Below are 22,500 nucleotides of genomic sequence, written 5' to 3'. Positions count from 1 at the left end.
CAAATAGATTAATTCTCCTTTAATATTCTTATTCAATTATTATTGTTATTATTATTATTATTATTATTATTATTATTATTATTATTATTATTATTATTATTATTATTATTATTAGTTTCTTTTCTTTTTACTATTTGTAGATCACTGGAAAACATTTTTTCTATATTGAATAATACGATTTTTATATAGGACTGATGTTAATGATCTAATTTTAATAATAGTGAAATAGGTAAACTACGAAATATCGAATACCGAGTAACAAAATAGAGAGAGAAAGATAGACAGAGAGAGAGAGAGAGAGAGAGAGAAAGAGAAAAAGAGTAAAGAACGATCGTTAACGCCCATCGTTCTCATGTCACGTTCTTCGTAAACGAAGCCGCCTCTCTCCCTCATAAAGATTAATCGCTTTCATCGGCTAGCATGCAAAACTTTCGCGTTGGTAACGCGAGCTCTGACATTTTGTGCTCGTGGTAACGATACGAGAGAGACGGAGAGACACAGAGAGACAGAGAGAGAAGAGAGAGAGAGAGAGAGATAGAGAGATAGAGGTCTTATAAATAACGATCGTCGTCATCGTCGTTCCTCGTCCTCCGAATGAAAAGTAACGGCGTTTCTGCCTCATCGAATTTTCAAAATAAAAAGGAATAAAAAATTGGATGAAAAGACAAGAGAAAAAAAAAACAGAAAAAAAAAGAAACGAAACGAAACAGACGGAACAAAAATAAGAAATAAAAAAAAAAAATGTAGAAAATAAACGTGATCAATCGTAAATATATCGGTTATTTCGACGACCTTATCGGAACTGTAAACTTTCATTTACTTTTTTTTTTATTTTTTTTTCAGATAACATCGAAAGTTATTTGCTAATTAATTATAGTCATTGTACGTATGTACGTATATATAATATATATATATATATATATATATATATATATATATATATATGTATTTGTCGATCATGGATATTTCATTTCTAATTGATAATATTTTGAAATGCATAAAGATGCTTACGTTATACGGTTCGTATTGTATACAGGCATATATGTGTAGATATATAATGAGCTTATATTCAACAAATTCAAGAAATCCGATAACGATTATTGAGTAGGTTATATCTAATTATATTTAAACAAAAAATTTATCTTATTCTTTTTTATTTATATATGGATATATATATATATATATATTATCGTTATATAATAAGAAATAAATTCAAATCACACGAATAAAAAATGATAACATATAAAAACTTCTCGATGCACGTATGTGCAACATTATATCGATGCAATTGTGCAATATATATATATATATATATATATACGTATACATATTGATGACATACTTTCCGATTTTCGAAGCTTTATTTTATATACTTCCGAGACTCGTATTGGTCGACTCGGGATTTGAAGATAGCATGAGAGAGGGGGAATTGCTAGATATCGATCGTAGGCCCATCGTGTATTCGTAGTAATTGGAACATTTATGAGCCAATCAATCACTTCTCTGTTGCAGTTCCCCCTATGCTCTCAATACCGCACCAATTGGTTGGCGCACCCTTAGGTTACTCCGTCAAGTTGGAATGCTATACGGAAGCTCATCCGACTTCTTTAAATTATTGGACCAGAGAGGACAAGCACATGATTCACGACAGCAACAAATACAAGGTCGTTTCTACTCCTGAGGTTCCATCTTATAAGACTCATATGACCCTCGAAATTTTCGACATTCAGGTAATCGTTAATTTTAATGAAATCGTTTCAGAAAAAAAAAAAAAAAAAGGAAAATTAAATGAATCGTTTCGAAAACAATGAAAGAAAAATTGGAAATATCCCAAAGAAATCACTTATTATTCTTATATTTTGATTATCAATTTGAAATCGTACTATAGGATTTAACGTGACTCGATTAGAATAAGATACATAAGGGATTTTTTGTTTTCTCTTTTCTACTTTTTTCTCTCTTCTTTACGCACGTTTTATCGATATCTTTTAAAATCTGACGGTCGCGAAATCGTTCGATCGATTCATTCGTCATATATTAATTCGATCAATAAATTTTGTTTAAAGACCAATACGTAATACCACTTTCTATCCTCTTAAATTTGACCGAATAAATGTGTAGTTTACGAGTGATTTAGCACACGTATGATTTTATACGAGTTGCAACTATTTACATTTAACGGTATTACGTCTTTCCATTTGACAAGGTAGGGGAAACAAGAGGAGGAGGAGGAAGAAGAGAAAGATTAAAGTAGATGTTCAATAGATAATACGGTTCAGCGGACGATGCATTTGTTATAATTAAATTAATAATTTCGTGTAAACTATGTATGTGTATGTATACGTATACGCTATGCATGTGCGTACCTGAATTTGATAAAGGATAGGCTTCTAGTTCGCCGAATGAAAGCCATCGAACACTTTACTCAACGTTGAGTCAACAGGTGATACGCGAAAACTAGCCATGGCTCGTCGAAAACTTCGTTCGGTCGATTATTTGCCGCTTCCTAACGCGAATATCGAACCTGTGATACGTGAACATTTAATCGAGAATAAACGAGTTAAACAATTTATTTCTACAGTTTCTATTCGAAATAATTATATTCCGGTAAATACGTTCTCGATGTAGATACATTTAATCGAATAAAAAAAAAAAGAAAACACATATATATATATATATATATATATATATATATAACTAGTTGATAATAAATCTTTAAAACGTTACATCGTCTAATTAACTTTCACATCTTTTATATCAAATTCGATATAATCCTGTAATTAATCATCCAACAACATCATTGATCGTATAATAATCAGAAAAACCAATCAGAAATTTTAATACATAACCAAAGAAAAAAAAAAAAAAAGCAAACAAATATGCAATCCAATTATTAATTATTCAATTGCATCGTTAACTGTAATCGTGTGAAAATCTGGAAAAAAGAAAAAGAAAAGAAAAGAGAAAAAAAAGAAAAAGGAATACAAATAAAAAGACAGCTGGATCATCATCGATTCTTCTTTTCTCCTTCTTTCCTTCGCCCGTTTCTTTTGCTCTTTTCGTTTGTTTTCTTTACTTCTCGTTTATTTTATTCATTGATTTTTATCATTTCCTTCGTCATTCCCCACTTTTTCCTCTCTTTCTCTCTTTTGTTTTATTTTGCAGATGGAGGACTATGGTGCTTACAAGTGCGTAGCGAAAAATCCACGGGGCAATACCGACGGCGTCATTCGGCTGTACAGTAAGTGTCGTTTTGTTTACTCGCGCTTAAACCATCCGCAAAGAGCGTTTGCCAAGCTAATGACGGATCGTCGCGGGTGGTTCGTTTCTGTATACAGTAAACTCAAGGCCGGAGGCCGCGAGCAGCTGCCCTGCTGAACTACGGTTGCAGGCAGCAGCACTATGGCTGTTTACGAAGTCGACAGAGAGAGAGAGAGAGAGAGAGAGATAGATAGAGAGAGAGAGAGAGAGAGAGAAGAGAGAAGAGAGAGAAGAGACGTTGGCATCTCGGCTAGTCACGTAATTTCCCTTCCAAGCCCGCGAGCGGTTTAACCACTTTCTTATAAACCCGTCCGTAGGTACGGTTAGCTAGGACGTATCGCGAGCCCTTTCCTTTCATCCTCTTATTGAACATGAGCTTACTAGCTAGTTCTCTCTTACCCTCCTTAATTAGTTGAGTTAAAGCGCTTAGCGTATTCGCCAAAGGGTACCTTCGATTAATCGACCCTTTAATACGTATCTTCATCGAACGTTTCTAAATAATTATCGACGTTTCTTTCTTTCTTTCTTTCTTTCTTTCTTTTTTTACTCTCTAATTTTTTTTTCTTTTTTTTTCTTCTCTTTTTTCTTTCTCTCTCTCTCTCTCTCTCTCTCTTTTTTTTTCTTTTAAAGCAGGCGTAACTATTTTCCCATCGTTGGTTCTCAGATTCGTCGGGTGTCTTTTTTAGTTTCTTTCTTTCTTTTTTTTTTTTTTTATACATTAAGTGGTAGAAGATGTATCGGAAGATTCTGATACGTTCGTTCGGTTCATTGGAAAAGGTCGTTGAAAGATCTCCCGACGAACTACATACAATTCCGCTCCACTTTGATCTACACGGATCGTGTATAACTTTGGAACTAATCAAAATCGTAACTGTAAATACTCGTTGATAAATTAAATACGATAATTGTTATTAAAAGTTAGCGAGAATGCGTTTCGAAATATACGTATTTATCAATCTACAAAATCATCATACGAGTTGTTAGTTAATGTTTGATTAATGAGATATACTCTTGCATTGATCTACTTCCATGGCTTAATTATATTTCAAAGAGACAATGAGAGAGAGAGAGAGAGAGAGAGAGAGAGAGAGAGAGAAAGAGAGTTTAGATAGAGGTATGATTTTACGATTCTAATGTATGCATATGACATAAAGGGTTGACGAATAAATGGCCGCTCGCCGTCGACAGTCTATATTCACGTGTGTACGAACATGCGTGCATACCAAACGTAGTTATATACGAGAAAGAAAGAGAGAGAGAGAGAGAGAGAGAGAGAGAGAGAGAGAGAGAGAGAGAAAGAAAAAGAGACGGACGGTGAGATAGAGAAACGAGAGGATTCTCCATTAGCATGCATCGGTTTTTCGCATTAGCGACATTCAAATGAAGCGGCCGTTTAGCATAAAAGGCTACCGACGTAAAAAGGATAGCGTAAACGGACTGCTTTGCCCTCTGTTCGTTTATTTCTTTTTTTTTTTGTCTTCATTCTCTCTCTTTCCAAAAAGGAACAGACTCGCAGTTCTGTCCGATGGAATCTGATGAAAAAAAAAGAGAGAAAGAAGAAAGAAGAAAAAATTAAAAAAAGAAAAAAAAAAAAAAAAAGCCGCAGAAAAAAGAAAAGAACGATATATTTTTTACATAAGATTACAACTTATTAAATAATATAGATCGACGAAAGAGAGTTCGAGCGAGGAAAAACAATGAAAGAAACGAAGTGGATGAAGATACTCCTTGAGTGTGTGCGAAGGTAATGGAAAGGGAAACAGGGATAGAAGGAGAAAGAGAGAAAGAGAGAAAGAGAAAAAGAAAAAGAGAGGAAGAGAGAGAGAGAGAGAGAGAGAGAGACGAACGTATCCGCCGAAATTAAGTGGTAGCAGTCAGAGATATGTCAGACGAGTTTTATTAAGCGACATAAAAAAGAGATTTGTAGTCTCGGTCGCAAGGGCTCCAGAGGAAGGGATAACCATCCCCCGTCGTGGTCCCGAAGGGTGCCTCGTGAAACCGAAGGAAGCACGAGAAGAAAGACGATGAAGACCAGAGAGAGAGAGAGAGAAAGAGAGAGAGAGAGAAAAAGAGAGAGAGAGAGAGAGAGAGAAAGGGAAGCAAGAGTCGCAGAGATATGAATTTATTATTAAGGACCGCCTAAGGGCCAAAGTACCCCTGTTTCTTGATATCCAACCATTCCATGCGGTTCCACCCTTCGTCCTTTTTTCTTTCTCTCTGTCTTTCTCTCCTCCCGTCTCTTCCCACCCCCTATCATCTCTTTCTCTCTTTCCTTCCATATTTCTATCTCTTTCCATTTCTCATCCTCTTCCTTTTCCTCCTCCTCCCAGCTGCTTTTCCTCCTTCCCAAGGAAAAGCTCGAGCGCAACTAATTTATTCCATAGTCGAGTCAAACCGCGGCCAATGTGCGGCTCTAGACGAGAGGGGTGAGGTAGAGAAGAAGAACGGTAAGAGGGGAGAAGCAGCAAAACTTGAGGGCGTTCCGTGGATAGCAACAATATCGTATTCATTCGGCTGTTCGTCTTCTCTCTCTCTCTCTCTCTCTCTCTCTCTCTCTCTCTCTCTCTCTCTCTCGAATGAACGAACGAACGAACGAACGAACCATTGCTTTTGCCATCTCAACGAGCGAGCTTCTTACCTATACATAATGCACAATGTCCTTTTCCTCTTTCCTTTTTCCTCTTTCCTCTTTCCTCTTTCTCTTTCTTTTTCTTTCTCTCTGGCTCTTTCTCTTTCTCTCTCTCTCTCTCTCTCTCTCTCTCTCTCTCTCTCTCTCTCTGTCTCTCTACAAAGACGTGAATTTAATTGTCCATCGTTATGCGCTCGGTCTGTCAACGTTTATCCCCAGTATTTCTTTCTCTTTCTTAATTAGGCGAAACCAATTCGATGCTTCCCTAGATTTTCAATCTTTCTCTTTCTCCTCTTTCTGCCAAACGAACAAATATGATCCTATGGATCTTTTCTCTTTTTTCTTTCTTCTTTTTTTTCTTCCAAAAGTTTCGTGATAAACTACTAAGTAGATTTTATTTTCTTTTTTTTTTTTCTCTTTTTTTAAATAGATCGCGATCTAATCGTCTATATTTTATTTTTTTTCTCTTCTTTTTTTTTTTTTTTTATAGTATTAGTTTATAGCAATAGTGATGATAATAATAGTAACGTTATAAATCATAGGTATTTATGATCAAAACGTGAACGAGTCCATGTTGAAAGATAAGATTTTCCTAATAAATTTTCTCCTACAATAATAATGTATGTATGAAGGAAATCTTCTTCGCTTTGATCGATTTGAAATACGATGATAATTTCATTCGAAGTTGCCAACGCGATATGAGAAACTAAAAGTTAATTATTGAAAGTAGATAATATTTCAAATCGTTTACAGTCTAAAAGTTCTCTCTCTCTCTCTCTCTCTCTCTCTCTCTCTCTCTCTCTCTCTCTCTCTCTCTCTTTAATTTCGATCGATTCTTAACAACAACACGAACTCACTCGCGACATTATCCAACGATTAGAAATTTAGGAGGAGTGAAACTTTAGTATGGTGGATCAAAGTCCCGCAAGACTTTCCATTTGCGTTCGGAAATTTTGCTAATGAAATCTTCAGCGAGCGAGCGAGTAAACTTTTCCTACGTACTTCTAGTCTCTCTCTCTCTCTCTCTCTCTCTCTCCCTCTCTCTCTCTCTTATCCTACTACACCCCCATAGCTAAATCGAATTTGACTCTTCTTTAATTATGTAACTAGCCGATCTCGCTAGAAAAGAAATTTTGTGTTGTTTCGTATGATCGAAAAACTTATACCTAAAGATACCAACTTAATTAAACATCGTAAGATTTAAAATACATAATTAAATGATCTTGTCCTTGGTAGAGTATATAACAAGTATAAGATGGGTTGGTAAGTTTCTTCGATGATTTTAATTATTAATCGATCGGACTTTGGCAAACTCAACGCGCTCGAACGCATAAAACGAGCTCGAAACTTTCTCTCGGAGTTGTAAAAATTGTTCATTCTTTATTCTTCTCTTTTCTTTTCTTCGATATGAACCATATCGTGTTGTTCGGAACAAAGCGTATGTATATAAAGAGTCACACGTAGTATGTATATGTATACTAACTTGTTTCGCGTACACGTTTCATCTACACATATAAAGAAAAGTTTTAAAAGAGAAATCCCGAAGGTTCCTAACAACTTTTGTACTTTCATAGCGTCTTACGAATTCCAACAGCACGGATTCGATAAATTATTTATCTTATACTACTTCTCTGTCTCTTTCTCTCTCTTTCTCTCGATGACTATTCTTCGTCTTTCTCTTAATCCTACTTCGTGAGAAGAGAATCATAATGAGTACGTAGTTCTTAGATTATTTAGTTCTTAGAGAATTGTCAATAAAGAACTTAGAACCATTTGTAAAATTAGTTAAATGGTTCTTTAATTCTTGAAAAAGAAACAAAGAAAAAAAGGAAGACAGTATATTTCTCTCATAATGAAAGAACAAATAAATCATTTGTTTTGTTTTATTCCTGTTAAGAAGACATTACGATTTAATTATTTATTCAAACCTTCTTTCTCTCCGTCTCTCCTCGTCTTTGTTCTTCTTTAATTATTCCATCTTGGTCTTTTTATCATTTTTTTTTTTTTTTAAATCTAAAACAAATTTTATAAATTCGCATTAGGTAAAAAAAATCTCGACAGTTAACGATTTAATCGAATGGTTTTATTATTCGACTTCTTCGATAAACGACTTCCAAAAGATAAATCTCTTTTTATTAAATAATAATATTCTCTAGATTATATTTTCCCTCTTGTTTTCTCAATAAACGTGTATATATATATATATATATATACACATTTCTCATTAAATGTGTATGTATATGTATATACATATATATATATATATGTATTAGTGTATTATGAAGAAAAAGATAGAAATAAGAAAAAAGGGATCTTTCGAGGCCAACGAAGCGTGAGTAAATAAAAGTATGCTACCGGAAAGAAAAGAGGAGTGAGAGGTGGGGGAAAAGAATAAGAGATGAAAAGATAGAACGGCGTAAAGCGTTTTTTAATTTAGCTAAAATCTTTCCAATTGCACCGAGTATGCTTCCACGAATCGAGACGTTTAGCTATCCGCAAAATGGTATATTAAGTAGGAGAAAGAAAATTACTTATGGAGACAACAATGTGGAAGATGTTCTTAATAATTAATTGTCGGTTGCTGATTAGTTTGCTGATTATTTTGCAATTGTAAACATTTCGAAAGAAAAAAAAAAAAAAAAAGAAAAAAAAAAAGAAAAAAAGAAAAAAAGAATTTCAAAGTAATCATAGGGAGCAAAGAAGAAAAAAGAAAAGAAAGATTAAGACGAATGAACAAAATGTTGAAAGACCGATCTTAAACTAATTTCTACAAAACTAGTATCGTCAAGCTGATTATCGTAATTCATAAATACGTTAAATTGATACGTTTAACGTATTTAAAATAAAACATGGATAATCCGAGAATAATTTATTTTCTTCTTCTTTTTTTTTTTTTTCTTTTTAGACAATAACAGAATAATTATGAGAAATGACAAGAGGGTAGTATGACGTAACGAACGAATTATATAACAATATCAATGATCCTTATCAAAAGTGACGTGGCTCGTTGAGTAGCGACAGTATGGCGACTTCAAATAATCGTAGAAACGAAAAGAAAGTCAGCAGAAGGTTAAGGGAAGGCCGCTTGTGAGGAACGACTTTTGGAATCGACTTTTCTGCGGAAGAGAAGTTTGGCAATTTCCTGGGGCTAATCTGGTGGTCGGTCAGCATTGAGATGCTGTTGGGGCTAGAGAACGGACTTCGATACGTGGGAGAAGCTAAGAGAAGGCTCTGGACATAGAAATCGAGAAAGACAGACAGAGACAGAGAGAGAAAGAGAAAGAGAAAGAGAGAGAGAGGATAAGGGTGAATAGGGGAAGGTGGACCAAACCAACCACGAACGTCAGGCGGTCCCATGAATTATACAAGCGACTCTCCTCTTCTCTCGAACGTGCCTGCTCTTCAAGAAAAGAAAGAAGGAAAGGAAAAGAAAAAAATAAAATAAAAATAAAACTTGAAGCATGGATAAAGAAGAGAGAGAGAGAGGAGAGACATCCCCTAGGGAAAATCTCGAAAAGATAAAAAGAGAAAGAAATAGACTCGAATGCGTGCCAAAAGAGAGTTTAACTTATCCCACCGTGAAGATTCTTTCTTTGCGATCGACTGACCACGTCCAATAAGGTGCTTTTAATTAGATCGTGATCCTTCGATCGTGACGTGTTAGGTGACTTGATTTTAAGAGTTCTCTTGCGATCTGGGACACTCTCTCTCTCTCTTTCTCTCTCTCTTGCGCGCGCGCTTTCGCTCTCTTTTTTTTTCTTTTTAGCTAACCTATGAGAAAAAGAAGAAAAGAAAGAAAAGAGAGAGAGAGAGAGAGAGAGAGAGAGAGAGAGAGAGAGAGAGATGGAAAAGTCGATAGGATTCTATTCTCTTTATGGACCAACGATCTTGAGAAAGATCTCACACAGCTCTTTCCCAAAAGCAAGAATTTAACATTTCTAATGTATCTCGTAACGTTTTATCGTTCACCGATTCGAGTCTCTCTCTTTCTGGGACTCTTTGAAGTTTTTATGCGATTTAAATCGTGTAGTATCTCCGTGTATATCTCTCTCGAGTCGATTTAACGAGCTTGAATTTATTCCTAAGTTCGTTTTCTTTTTTCGTTTTTTTTTTTTTTTTTCCTTTACCGCTTCTCTATTTTTTACTCGTTAGTGGGATAACTCACACATTAAAAGTTTTGTTTTCGTGGATGATGATAATGACAATGTGCGAAAAAAAGAGAGAGAGAGAGAGAGAGAGAGAGATAGATAGAAAGAGAAGAAAAAAGAAAGAAAGAAAGAAAAAAAAAAGAAAGAAAGAGACAAACGGAAAGAAAAGGTAGAATTTATTTCGTATATAAGAAGTACCTACTTCTTCAAACTTCTTCAACTTCCTCTTCCTCTTCTTCTTCTTCTTCTTCTTCTTCTTCTTCTTTTTTCTCCCTCGCCATTCCTTTTTTCTTCCCCATCGTAAAACCGAAATCACGTAAGACGATTTGCACGCGAGCAAATCGTGAGGACAGATTTTGAATTTCCATAGTAAGCTCCGTGAAAAACGTGAAAACGTTAGAGGCACGCAAGCATTCGTCTTGCGGAAATTCTTGCGGAAATATTTCGCTCTTCCTCCCTTTACCAAGAGGAGATTTTCTTCTTAACGCTAGACTCTCTCTCCCTCTTTCTCTCTCTCTCTCTCTCTCTCTCTTTCTTCGCATACCCTTGCGCGTTCTATTTTACCATCACTCCCTCCTTCTTTCACTCCACCCTACTCCACCCTACCCTATCCCACCCCAACACCCCCTCTCACTTTAATCGCATTATCGAACATAGACATATTTTCATTCGTCTCTGGTAATCTCTTCTCAGTTTTCAAATAGTTTACTTTATATTTTCCTTTTTTCCATGTCTTGTATCAAAGCAAATAGCTTAAATATATATATTTATATATATATACATTCGTACATACATACATACATACATACATACATACATACATACATATATTAAATATTTTATTTATAGATAGCGAAATCATTTGATCTTTATCATCGTCAAATGATTATTGAAAAAGGAAACGAGGAAATATTTTGTTTCTTTTCTTTTTTCCACAGACAATCCATCTCTTTTTCTTTCTCTTTTTCTTTCTCACACACCCTTCCCTTCGAGATTTCTTTCTAAAACTTTGTATTCTTTTTCTCTTCTCGATTACTCGTTTGTTCGATCGAAGCTGCAGCATGCTCTCGCGAATCTGCTTATGAAAATTAAGACTAAGAATAGTTTGGCAAAGTTGAAAGATCGATGCGATTTCGTAACTTCCCGAAGTAATTAATTTTCCTTCTGTCGAACAATCGACCTTCCTTCTCTTTCCACTGCTCTCTCTCTCTCTCTCTCTCTCTCTCTCTCTCTCTCTCTCTCTCTCTCTCTCTCTTTCTTGTCTTTTCATTGTTCCACGGATCTTAATACGAAAGATCGACGATTATTTCTCTTGTGAATGAACGTTCTTATTATAAAAAAAAAAGAGAGAAAAAAAAAAGAGAAAAAAAGAAAAGATAAAAATGGGGGAAAAAAAAAGAAAATTGAAAGATTGACACGCTCGCTTGTCATAATATCCCGTGAATAAAGATTAATTTAACAATTCAGCCGCGTCGAGTCAGCTTATGAAATATTAACTTTTGAAATATTTCATTATGGTTAAGCTCACGTCGTCATGTGACGGCTTGACAGATTCATATCCCTACATTAATGAGTTCATTTTTGATTTTTTTCTTCCTTTCTTTCTTGCTTTCTTTCTTCCTTTCTTCCTATCTTTCTTTCCTCTAATGAATTTACGAACTGTCTCGTTTTTATTCCATATAAATTGAAAAGGAAATTCGATAAGATGTCAAAAATATAATGTGAACAGATGTTATTAATGGATATACCCGTTAAAATATTTAAACATTTCAATAATTATTTCGATATTTATATTTATTCGATGGTATCAAATACGAAAATAAATTTCTTCTATTCGCTCTCTATCCTCTCTTTTTTTATTTCTTTTTTTCTTTATATCTTATTTTATTTCATTTTTTTTTTTTTCGTATATTTTTCTAAAAACGAAAGGAAAGGAAAGAAAAGAAAAGGAGAAAAAAGAAGAGAAAAGAAAAGCTTTGTAGGACGCGCGAAACGAAATGTTAGCTGTGCTATGCGTCACACTCACATGTACAATACACACATGTACAATACACACATGTACAATACACACATGTACAACATACACACACACACACATGTACGCGCGCGCATGCATACAAGGAGATCATACATATCACGTAGTACGGTCGGTAAAGCAGCTACAAAAGCGTACGAAACGGAAATTGAGCTGACACTGTTATGACCAATTCATTTCCCGTCCCTTCCTTGATGCTCGACGACTTCTCATATCTCTTCTCTTCGTCCTGTCACAACTTACAACGTTTTGCTTTTTCTCCTTCCGTTTTTTTTTTACCACCCTCCAGCCCACCCCCTTCTCATCCACCTCCATCGCTCGACTCCCTTAACTTTTCACGTATATCTTTCGTATACTTTCGCATGCATATTATTCAATTGGAATGAAAAAAGAAAGAAAGAAAACATTACATTGATATAAAAAAAATTATGTACGCTCGATTCATTTTTTTTTCGATCATCTTTCGATCGCTCTTTCGTTCATTGCCGACGTACACACACACATACACACACACATACTTCACGAGACGTAACACAACTACCACGTGTACACATCAAAGATATTCTGTCTATCCTCTTATCCTTCGTTCAAACGTCAATGAGCCCTCAGGCTGATTGTTGAAAACCGTTTACGTGGAAGTTCGACTGTTAATTAATCCCAGGACGAACGATATTTCGCTTTGAGTTTCCACGTTATTCCCTCGATTCGTGTGACTTGAAAGTTTTAGACGATTTTCGCTTTGATAATCGTTCCGTTTCGAGCGATTGTGTAATTATGAAATAAATAAATGATTCAATGGTAATTATTGCGAATTACGATTTAAAGCGATCACGTACGATTACAGCGTTACTCCTTAGTTATTCTTTTATCATCGTATTATATACTTTGCTCGTTTCATAATAATTTGTCGTTTTGTAATTTGTGATCATTGTTATTAACAATCGTATTCAATACGATTTTAATTGTTGCAACTTTGAGTGATTTTAATTTGCGAATGTCGAGTCTTGATATGATCGATCGATTAACAATACGAAGAAAAATTATCATCGTATATTAATTAAATGTTTCATCTTTTTAACACGTACAAGAAGAAAAAACATATTTAAATATACTTACACCGTCGTGTAAAATTCCGTACTTGCGTTTCTAACTTTTTGACCGACGTAAAAAGTCATACAAAAATATTATATCAAAAATGTTCAACTCAGAAAGATCTCCTGCAAATGAAATATCTAAAAAAGACTTGACTCGACGAATTATTAATTTCACTTTTTTCTTTTTTCTTTTTTCTTTAAATTTATTATTTAACACTCACGTGTACGAAATCGATGGCTATGATCGATACTGCCAATTCGGATTTAATTAAAACGTATTTTCCCAGTATCGGTTTATATACTTTAGATATCTTTATAATCAAAGATACTCTATTTCATTTAAACGTCAAATGAAAATTGCTTTTTTCCTTTTTCTTTCTTATTTAAATATAATCAAATACTAACCGTAAGACCATCTTGTGAATCTTATGCCACGAATCAATTTCTCACGAATATTTTTCTTATCCTTATTCTCGAATGCCATCGTAATTACATGTCTATAAATTTCGAATCGTTAATGAAATAAAAGGGAAAGATAGAAAAAAAAGAAAACCACTATTTTTCTCACCCAGCTATTTCCAAGAAAGTACATATATGTCGTACGGTATACATCGATATACTATAAGTAGACGCTGTTGTAAACACGAGCATCACGGATGTTGCAATGAAAAATATAAAAGTTTCTTTGAAATATTTATTCACGTTGAAGGGAACATACAACGGTATAAATATCGCGTCGGCCATATCGTAGTCTAGATATAACAACGTAATGCTGCAACCGAAGAAAACGATGAAGAAAATACTCACAAAAGCTGTAAAAGTAAAAAAGAAAAAGAAGTACTCTTCCTCTCTCTTTCTCTCTCTCTCTCTCTCTCTCTCTCCAATTTGTATCTATTTTGTTTTTATATTTCCTTTTTCATTTTAACTCTTACCTAAAAAGATCAAAGTGTAGAGTTTGTTCTTGAGACTGTACGCATGAACGATATTTACTTCATCTTTGCTTTCCAATATGTTTCCAACAGTTCATTGACATTTTCTATAACGATTTCATCTATGGGAAATGTGGAAAAAAAAAAAGAAAGAAAGAAAGAAGTTACGATCGAGCAACAAACAGAATGAATAAGACAAGACCTATCGATATTTCTTTCATCTTAAAATTCAATACGTTGTAAGTATGGATAATGCAAATGATAAAATATAAATGAAAGATTTCGTATGAGACGAAACGTTTCGATCATCCGTCGTATAAACTTCGAGTGTCTGTAAATTAGATTTATAACGTGTGACTACGTATACGTGAATGAGCATTTGACAATTCCATTTGTCGTTTCTATCTCGGAAATTAATATCAAAGACATATGGATATTGTAAATAAACATTACGAGCATTCTTCTCAATCTCGATTGATGTAGGCTAAAGATCGACGATGGTTAATAATATTTCTTTTCTTTTTTTAACTCATCCAGATCGAAATATTTCAATCGATCGTTCGACTTTTCGTTAGAAAAAAAATAATAAAAAAGAATAATTAAAAAAAAAAAAAAAAAAGTAAAAGAAGAAGAAGAAGAAGAAGAAGAAGAGAAGAAAAAGAAACCTTTAAAAATCAATTTTGCTCGAAATTTATTTAGAAAAGAGCTTAGATGTATTTGTTTCTCTCTCGACTTATCGAAAACAACTGCAAAGAGAAATGTTTTCCAATTCCTTTCAACTTTACACGCTATCGTAATTATCGTTAATAATGAATAGAATTTCAAAGGAAGCAAAGGAAAAGGATGGAGGGGAGATTGGGAGATGGGGCGGAGACGTAGGAGATATAGAATGCTCGAGGTAACTCGATCGTTCTATGAGAAAGATTTAATGATCCAACGTTTGCGTTCACCTGATAGACGTAACCGGTAATATCGTTCTATAATAGAGTCATCGATCGTTAATAGTCGAGACTACGAGGCTTCGCCCTACCTTTCGTGTAATTATCCCTTTTAGAATTACCTTCCTCGTGTTAGTTCGATTTTCTTTTTCTCTTTCTTTTCTTTTCTTTTCTTTTTTTCTTCTTTTTTTTTTCTTTTTCTTTTTCTTTTATTTTTCTATCTCTTTTTATTTTTTTTTTCTCAATTTTTTTTTGCTCCGTTCTCCTTCTCTCTCTCTCTCTGTGTGTCTCTATGAAATATTAATTATTCGAGAAAGTTTAAGAGAAGATAAAGTTCAAAAGAAAAAAACGTGAATTTTATTCCGAATTGGCGATGTTTTTTTTTTACTTTTTATTTTTTTTTCTTTCGTTTCGTTTTACTTTATTAATTAATTAATTAATTAATTTATTTATTTATTCTTTATTCCTTTTTTATTTCCCACTATCTCTAATCACAACTATCGACGTGACATCGTACTTTTTAAATAATAGTTAAGATAACTTTCAAGTCGTTCATTTAAAGGATTTGATCACCATGGCGTAAGAAACAGATTTTTGTAAAGTCTAAAAAGAAACATTACAATAATACTATTGTAGTAATAATAATAATAATAATAATAATAATAATAATAATAATATATTATTGATAATAATAGACAATTTTAGAACGATAATAGTAACATACCGACATGAGAAGTTCGTACGAGAGAAATTGAATGCATCCAACAGAAATGTAACACGGTTTTATACTTCTCATCATTACAAGGTAAAATAATTTTCGTGTTTTAATTGGCAACAAGTACCATGGCGTTGCATATCTGTAATAAACAATTTTTTTTGTTTCTTCTTTCTTCGAAATTAAATCTGTCAAAATCCGTTTTCATTTTTTCTATATTCGTGTGCGTGTATTTTTTAATCTTTTTTGTTTGCTTTTGCATTTTATTAGAAATATACTCACGCTTTGTTAAAAACGTCAGCACTGTAATCGATCACCAATTGACCGATATGACCGGTGAAGAACACGAAAATCATAACCGCGAACACGTAAAACACGTAGGTAACAATTTCGTCGAAATTTTGCTCGGTCGTGTCCAAAGTTAGAATCTAAATGACAGGTTAATGGGAATTATCGAGTGCCGAACCAATTGAAATCTTTTTCAACGTGAATGTCTCTGACTGCATTTGACGGCTATACAAATTGTGGAGAGAGAGAGAGAGAGAAAGAGAGAGAGAGAGAGAGAGAGAGAAGAAAAAAAATGAAAAAAGATATCTGGGATAAGAGGTTGGTATGATTTTTATGTTCCACGAATCGTGTATACCATTTTTTTTTTCCTTTTTTCTCTCTCTTTTCATCGCTAATGGTTTCTTATCGATTTCATTTAAGTACTCTTAAGTAGAGAAAAAGAGAGAGAGAGAGAGAGAGAGAGAGAGAGAGAGAGAGAGAGAGAGAGGGAGAAATTTCGTGTAAAAAAAGAAAAAGTAAAAAACAAAGAAAAAAAAAGAACACACAAAATAATTCACACTACTTACAATGAAAATTTCGATGGCAAGCATAACGAATGTTAGCACAAATTGAAAGAATAAATTCCATTCGTAATATGAATTCACGAGATTGGCGAAACTTAAACATTAATACGACAAATAATTTGATTTGATTAATTTGAAATATATAAATATATTGCGCATACCGTATTATTAAACGTCGAGGGAATAATATTATTTCCCATAAAATTCACTCGATAATTAAGAAAAGTAAATTTTCCATTATTATACTGACTTTATCGCTCTTTTGTGACATTTCACGCTGTGGACTACTCTAGCATATAATTGTTCGGCGTCGTTAAGGTGACCTTCATTCTCCTCGTTTATGATATTCTCGAATAAATATCTAAAAAATATGTATATGTAAAGAAAAAAATTGATTTGAGAAGAAGTAAAAAATTTTTCAATCTTTTTTTTTGTATTATTATTATTATTATTTTTTTTTTGCTTTTTTCATAGTCAAATATTTACCCTGCGATTTGAAATAATCCACAGATGTGCTTCATACAGATCAAAATCAACGGATAAAAAGCCATTGAAATTGCACCGACCACCGTTGTCACAAAGAAGGCTATCAAGATCATATAAAAGAAATATTTTTCATGATCGAAAAAGAATACAGCAGGAATGGGTAATTCGCGTGGTCTGGTTTCGTTTAATGGTGCAACGAGATCCAAAATTGCAGGAGTCATCGAAAAAAATATTAGAAAATACATTGAGAAATAGTGAATAGCTGGAAAAGAAAGAAAAAAGGAATATACGAACATTAATATCAGATGACTCTTCGAGTTGATTTCTTTCTTTTCTTTTCTTTTTTTTTTTTTTTTTATATTTTTTACCAATCGACTCCGATGATCATGAAAGTACTTTAAGTCACATAGATTTTTCGTTTTGAAATATTTTGACGTTTGGATTTGTATTCTTTAAAAATTATTTTTCTGTGATAGAGACAAATAGAAAACATAAGTATAATTATTCATGAAAGATAATTTTTTTGTGCGTATAATCCTAAAATTTTCAAAATAGTATAAGACAGAGAGAGAGAGAGAGAGAGAGAGAGAGAGAGAGAGATTTTTGAATATCTCAAATGACTTAAATCACTTTCATAGTAACAAACGACTTAATTTTTTGCTCAATTTCATTTTAATCGATCGTGTAAATGTATTCTTTTAAATATATGAGCGATGATATACGAGTTGTCAATGAGTAAAAATAATTACTTGCAAAAAGATTTTAAACTCGGCAAAATGATACGTGTGATGTTCCTCTCGTTCGTGAATAAAAGTTTAAAGCTTTGAATGAACAAAAGTGTTTGATCCCTACCGGCTAAAATTACAGTGAACATTTTGCTTTCCTCTGCGTGCTCCTGCATAATTCCCCTTTCTCTTCCAACGGCGAATATACTCCAGTCATACTTGATGTGTTCCAAAATCATTTTTACCTGAGAAAGTCAATATTTTTTCCTTAAATATAAATTTCTTTTGCTCGCAGTTTCGGATAAATGTCTTTGATTTAATACACTTCAATTTTATTATGGAAATAAAATATAATTTAATTTTTGTAGCAATAAAAATAACTATTTCTTCTCGAAATTATTTTCACTCAATTAAATTTCATTTCCAATTTGATCAACTCTCTCAATATAATTTATCCTAATTATTTGTTTTTATTTAGCTTTCATTCATTTAAAAATCACGTTTTATTTAATTTTATATCAATTTTGTCCTTTAAAAAAATTATTTAATACATATTTTAATATATATATTTTTTCTAATCTCTTCTACAATTCGTAGTTCTTTACGTATATATATATATATATATATTTACATACTTTCTCATTGTTGACGTACATAGTATAATAACCCTCAGCGATGGCAACACTCGGTAAAAAAAACATGCACACATTCGTGACGGTTTCCATAGTGACGTTCGATGCAATCATAGATATCTAAGAAATTAATCGTTTCGTTATTAAATAAATAAATAAAACTATTTACTGAGAAAAAGAAAAATTATTAAAAAAAAAAAATCTAAACGCACTTGAGGAATCAAAAGACAGGCAAGGGACATTTTCGCTATTATCCTTAAAACAAACTTTCTCTTTTTATCCAAAAACGGCCATAGTCCTACCATGGATAAAAAAAATCTATTTAATTTGTAATAACTGTCCTCGAAGATGTCCATCTCGGTAGAACGATCGAAACACTTCTGATGTCTCTCAGAAATTTTTTACCTCGAGTTTTACATCGATTTATTATTTTTTTTTTCCCCCTTATTATTTTTCTTCGCCTTTTGTTTTCTATATTTTAAGAAACCACGAGATATCAGAAATAACAAGTAGTATTATCGAAGAACGTTGGACTGTAATTATTGAATTATTATACTTGCAACAGTTAGGGTTCTCGATACGACACCACCAACGTCGTGTAATAACATTTTATCGATCGGGAACACCAGCAGGTGTTACTCGTAATTATTGTTCCTGAGTATCTTCGTCTTGCCTTGCGACTTCGTAAAATTGTCACAACTATTAATTTACCCTCTGCTGTTCTCGTAACACATGCGCATTAGACGAGCATTCTCAATCGTCGTCGTTGTACGAATGAGTAACCTCAACCAAGTTCTCTAAAGACAAGAACATAATTGTAAGTACGTAAGAACACGTAACATATGTTAAATTTGTTTCTTATCTCTTTTGACTTAATTAATACAATAATATAATCGATAGAAATAATTTATTTCCACACAAAAAGAAAAAAAGGAAGAGAATTTGTAAACAGAACTATGAATGTTTTTAAATGACGTTAGATCATTTAATACGAAAGAATTGTTTAATTTTTAATCGATCGATAAAATTCGAAATTTATTTTCCAAGCACTATTTATTCTGACATGTATCAGCACGTGTTCTTTTTCTTTTTTCCTATTTTTTTCTTCTTTTTTTTTTTTAATTCGTGCATATCGTTAATTAAGTACAATATATTAATCTAGGACGACGTCTCGCGAATTGGATAATTATTGGAAATACGAGTGTTTGTAGTTGTGATAATACCTGTTGCTTCGTTCTACGCTATGCTATTGACGCATAATGCGATAGTAACAGTGATCGAAAATATCGTATTATCATTTTTCGAGCCAACATATTCTTTCCAAGATCGAGTAATTACGTTTAATATTAATATAAAAATTCTATCAAATATTTTTCAACATATTCAATCATCAAAAAAAAAAAAAAAAGAAAAAAGAAAAAAAAATCGAAAATGGAAAGCCTCGAAGAACAAAAGTTCGATGATTAATTCGTAATGATAATTATTGTTCAACGCAAAAATACGTTTATACGTATACATACGTTTTTTGTTTCTTTTTTTTTTTTTTTTTTTTTTTTAACATAATACCGTTCTTTGATCCTTTTGTTCATTGTTAAACATGTACGAGTGCTAACGAGGAGGATCAAAGGAAAGGCAAACCAAAAGTAAAATGGTAGATAGCTAACCGCACATAATTAGTAGTGCAAGCAAACTTTGGACGTAGATCAGACAGCATAAAATTCTTTCTCGTGAAATTTAGATCACTGAAAATTGCACCATATTTTTCTTTTCTTCTCAAATTTTTCCTTATCGTGCAGTTTATATTGGAGCTTATTATTAACAAACAGAAAATATCTTTTTATTTGTTTTCGAGTAATTCACGTATATTGTTAAATATACATAAAAAAAAGAGATTAACATTTTCCTTTCACTTCATTTATTCATATAATATCATTTTAAAATTGTTCGAATTTATTGCGATTTATAAAAATGATAGAAATCACTTTGCGCTTTCTACTCCCATCGCTTCGTATCAAACTCGTTCGATTTCATCGCGTTAAAAATTTCTAAATTGCACTACCATTTAATATAATGCACTACCATTAATGCATTTGTTATTAATGTATAAATATTCGATCGAGAAGTCAAAATCATATCGAAAATTACACAACATCGATTTCTCTTTTCCCTTTTTTCAAGGAAATTTATTTATATTAATAACAAATGTACCGAAACATTTTCGAAACTTTTCAACACAATACCAGAACGCAATGATTTTCAATATTCCATTTCATTGATTTACCACGAATAATATTATGAATCGGAGTGCTCTTACACGAGGTAATGGCTTATGAAACGAAACGATTCGACGACGCGTTTATTATCGCCTGTTTCCATTTATGACTTTTATATCTACGAGAGATGAAGAGAGAGAGAGAGAGAGAGAGAGAGAGAGAGAGAGAGAGAGAGAGAGAGAGAGAGAGAGAGGACACACGCTCGTAACGAAGTCAATTAAATTAGGTGGAATTACGCAAAAGCGTAGAACGCGTCGAGCGTTTACACGAACGCAAACTCGGCCGATCATTAATTTCTATTTCACCGTAATATTCTATTTCGTCGAAATTTCAGCTTTACGTTGTCTAAGCTCTCGTAAATATACCGGATAAGTCAGATCTAAAAACGCAAACTCGCATATACGTTGTATATTAACTATTATATTATCTTTTATCAATTTTTTACGATAATTTTTGACGAGAGAAAAAATATTCTCGAAGGAAAAATATGTTTCATTCGTTTAGTCACATATCCGCAAATGGATGAACATTTTTATTTGAAAATCATACTTTTTTCCGAAAAGAATATATAAAAAAAAAAAAAAATATGTCGATTATTATTTCCTTATAAAAAATATAATTTGAATTTATCTCCATATAGAAAAATTTATAATCGAAGAATTAGAATTGAAATTTAAAACGTTTCAAATATTTGTCTCTTATAATTACGAAAATGAATAAGATACCCGTTATATGCACACACACACACACACACGCACATGTACGCATCTAATGCTTAGAATTAAACGATGAAAGATCAATTTCACTAGTACGTTCCAGAGTTGATATATCAACCTTGACGATACACAAAGTTACATATTTAACCAGAAGACAGGAAGGTTACTCGAAATCAGACCGGAAATGAAAGGAAGAGCGAAGTGAGCTTAGACGACGAGAAACCCCATAAGGGAGAGCACCACTGACGTGCCGTAAGATTGATTGGAGTCACGGGATGGAAAATTAACGGTCGCTGGTGGTCCAGAGATGGGCGAAAGGTAGAGGAAGGTAGACAGTAGTCTTGACAGTGGTGAGAGGGGATGGTAGAGGGGTTGGATGTGCACTGCATACTAATTTCGAGTCACCTGTACTTCCCTCGAGACATTGTGTTGTAATTTTCTTCAATGAAATGTCTCCGATATCTTATATAATTTGGAATTACTCCTTTCAAAAAAAAAAAAAAAGAAAAAAAAAAGAGAAAAAGAAAAACGAACATACACACACACACGCGCGGAGAGACTTCTTTACGGTTGTAATTTTCTCTAATTAAATGTCTCGGATATCTTATGTAAGTTATAATTAAAGAAAAAAAAATGTACATATATATATATATAAATATTATATCTAAACATTTATGCACACTATCGAAGGATTTGTATACACTACAATTTGTATTTTTCCTTTCAATTTTATTTTCTTCGTTATGATTATATATTTTTTTTCATTTCTCACTTTCTTTCTTTCTTTCTTTCTTTCTTTTTGTTTAATCGAGAATATCGAAATGAGAACGATCGAACATGAGAGTTAATTGCGCACAAGCTTTCTCGCAGAATGGAAAAGCTCAAATGAGTTTTGCTTATTCATGCAGCGATCGCTCATAGAACGAACAACGACCACGAGGCTCGTCAAACATCGCATACTGAATTTGAAGGCTCCACGAGTGGCCCGCTGCTTGTTTGTCCGAGTATCTACTCAGAATGAATAATTTCGTCGAATCGTTATTCACCGTGGATCGTTCAGCATTTAAT

General features: G+C 33.0%; 2 protein-coding genes across 3 annotated transcripts in view; one reads left to right on the top strand and one right to left on the bottom strand.

The window, feature by feature from the left end:
- LOC122634385 (neurotrimin-like) overlaps positions 1-22,500 on the top strand; it is a 244,353-nt gene that overhangs the window by 200,417 nt on the left and 21,436 nt on the right. For both annotated transcript variants that reach the window (XM_043823280.1, XM_043823279.1), the window contains 2 exons: positions 1,513-1,730; positions 3,166-3,241. In XM_043823280.1, coding sequence (XP_043679215.1) covers positions 1,513-1,730; positions 3,166-3,241 — 294 coding nt within the window. The remainder of the gene's footprint in view (positions 1-1,512; positions 1,731-3,165; positions 3,242-22,500) is intronic.
- The window catches only part of LOC122634387 (odorant receptor 22c-like), a 46,509-nt gene continuing 38,032 nt past the window's right edge, over positions 14,024-22,500 (bottom strand). Inside the window, exons 4-13 of the mRNA XM_043823284.1 lie at positions 18,656-19,240; positions 18,447-18,563; positions 17,939-18,056; positions 17,087-17,348; positions 16,851-16,961; positions 16,604-16,694; positions 16,032-16,177; positions 15,759-15,891; positions 15,552-15,637; positions 14,024-14,218 (exon numbers count right to left, since the gene is read on the bottom strand). Of these exons, the coding sequence (XP_043679219.1) occupies positions 15,587-15,637; positions 15,759-15,891; positions 16,032-16,177; positions 16,604-16,694; positions 16,851-16,961; positions 17,087-17,348; positions 17,939-18,056; positions 18,447-18,563; positions 18,656-18,799 (1,173 nt within the window). The 5' untranslated portion in view covers positions 18,800-19,240 and the 3' untranslated portion in view covers positions 14,024-14,218; positions 15,552-15,586. The remainder of the gene's footprint in view (positions 14,219-15,551; positions 15,638-15,758; positions 15,892-16,031; positions 16,178-16,603; positions 16,695-16,850; positions 16,962-17,086; positions 17,349-17,938; positions 18,057-18,446; positions 18,564-18,655; positions 19,241-22,500) is intronic.

Source organism: Vespula pensylvanica, chromosome 14 (assembly GCF_014466175.1).
Source record: "Vespula pensylvanica isolate Volc-1 chromosome 14, ASM1446617v1, whole genome shotgun sequence".
Taxonomy (NCBI): domain Eukaryota; kingdom Metazoa; phylum Arthropoda; class Insecta; order Hymenoptera; family Vespidae; genus Vespula; species Vespula pensylvanica.
The sequence above is the reverse complement of the archived record's forward strand: the minus strand, read 5'-3'. Positions and strand labels throughout refer to the sequence as shown.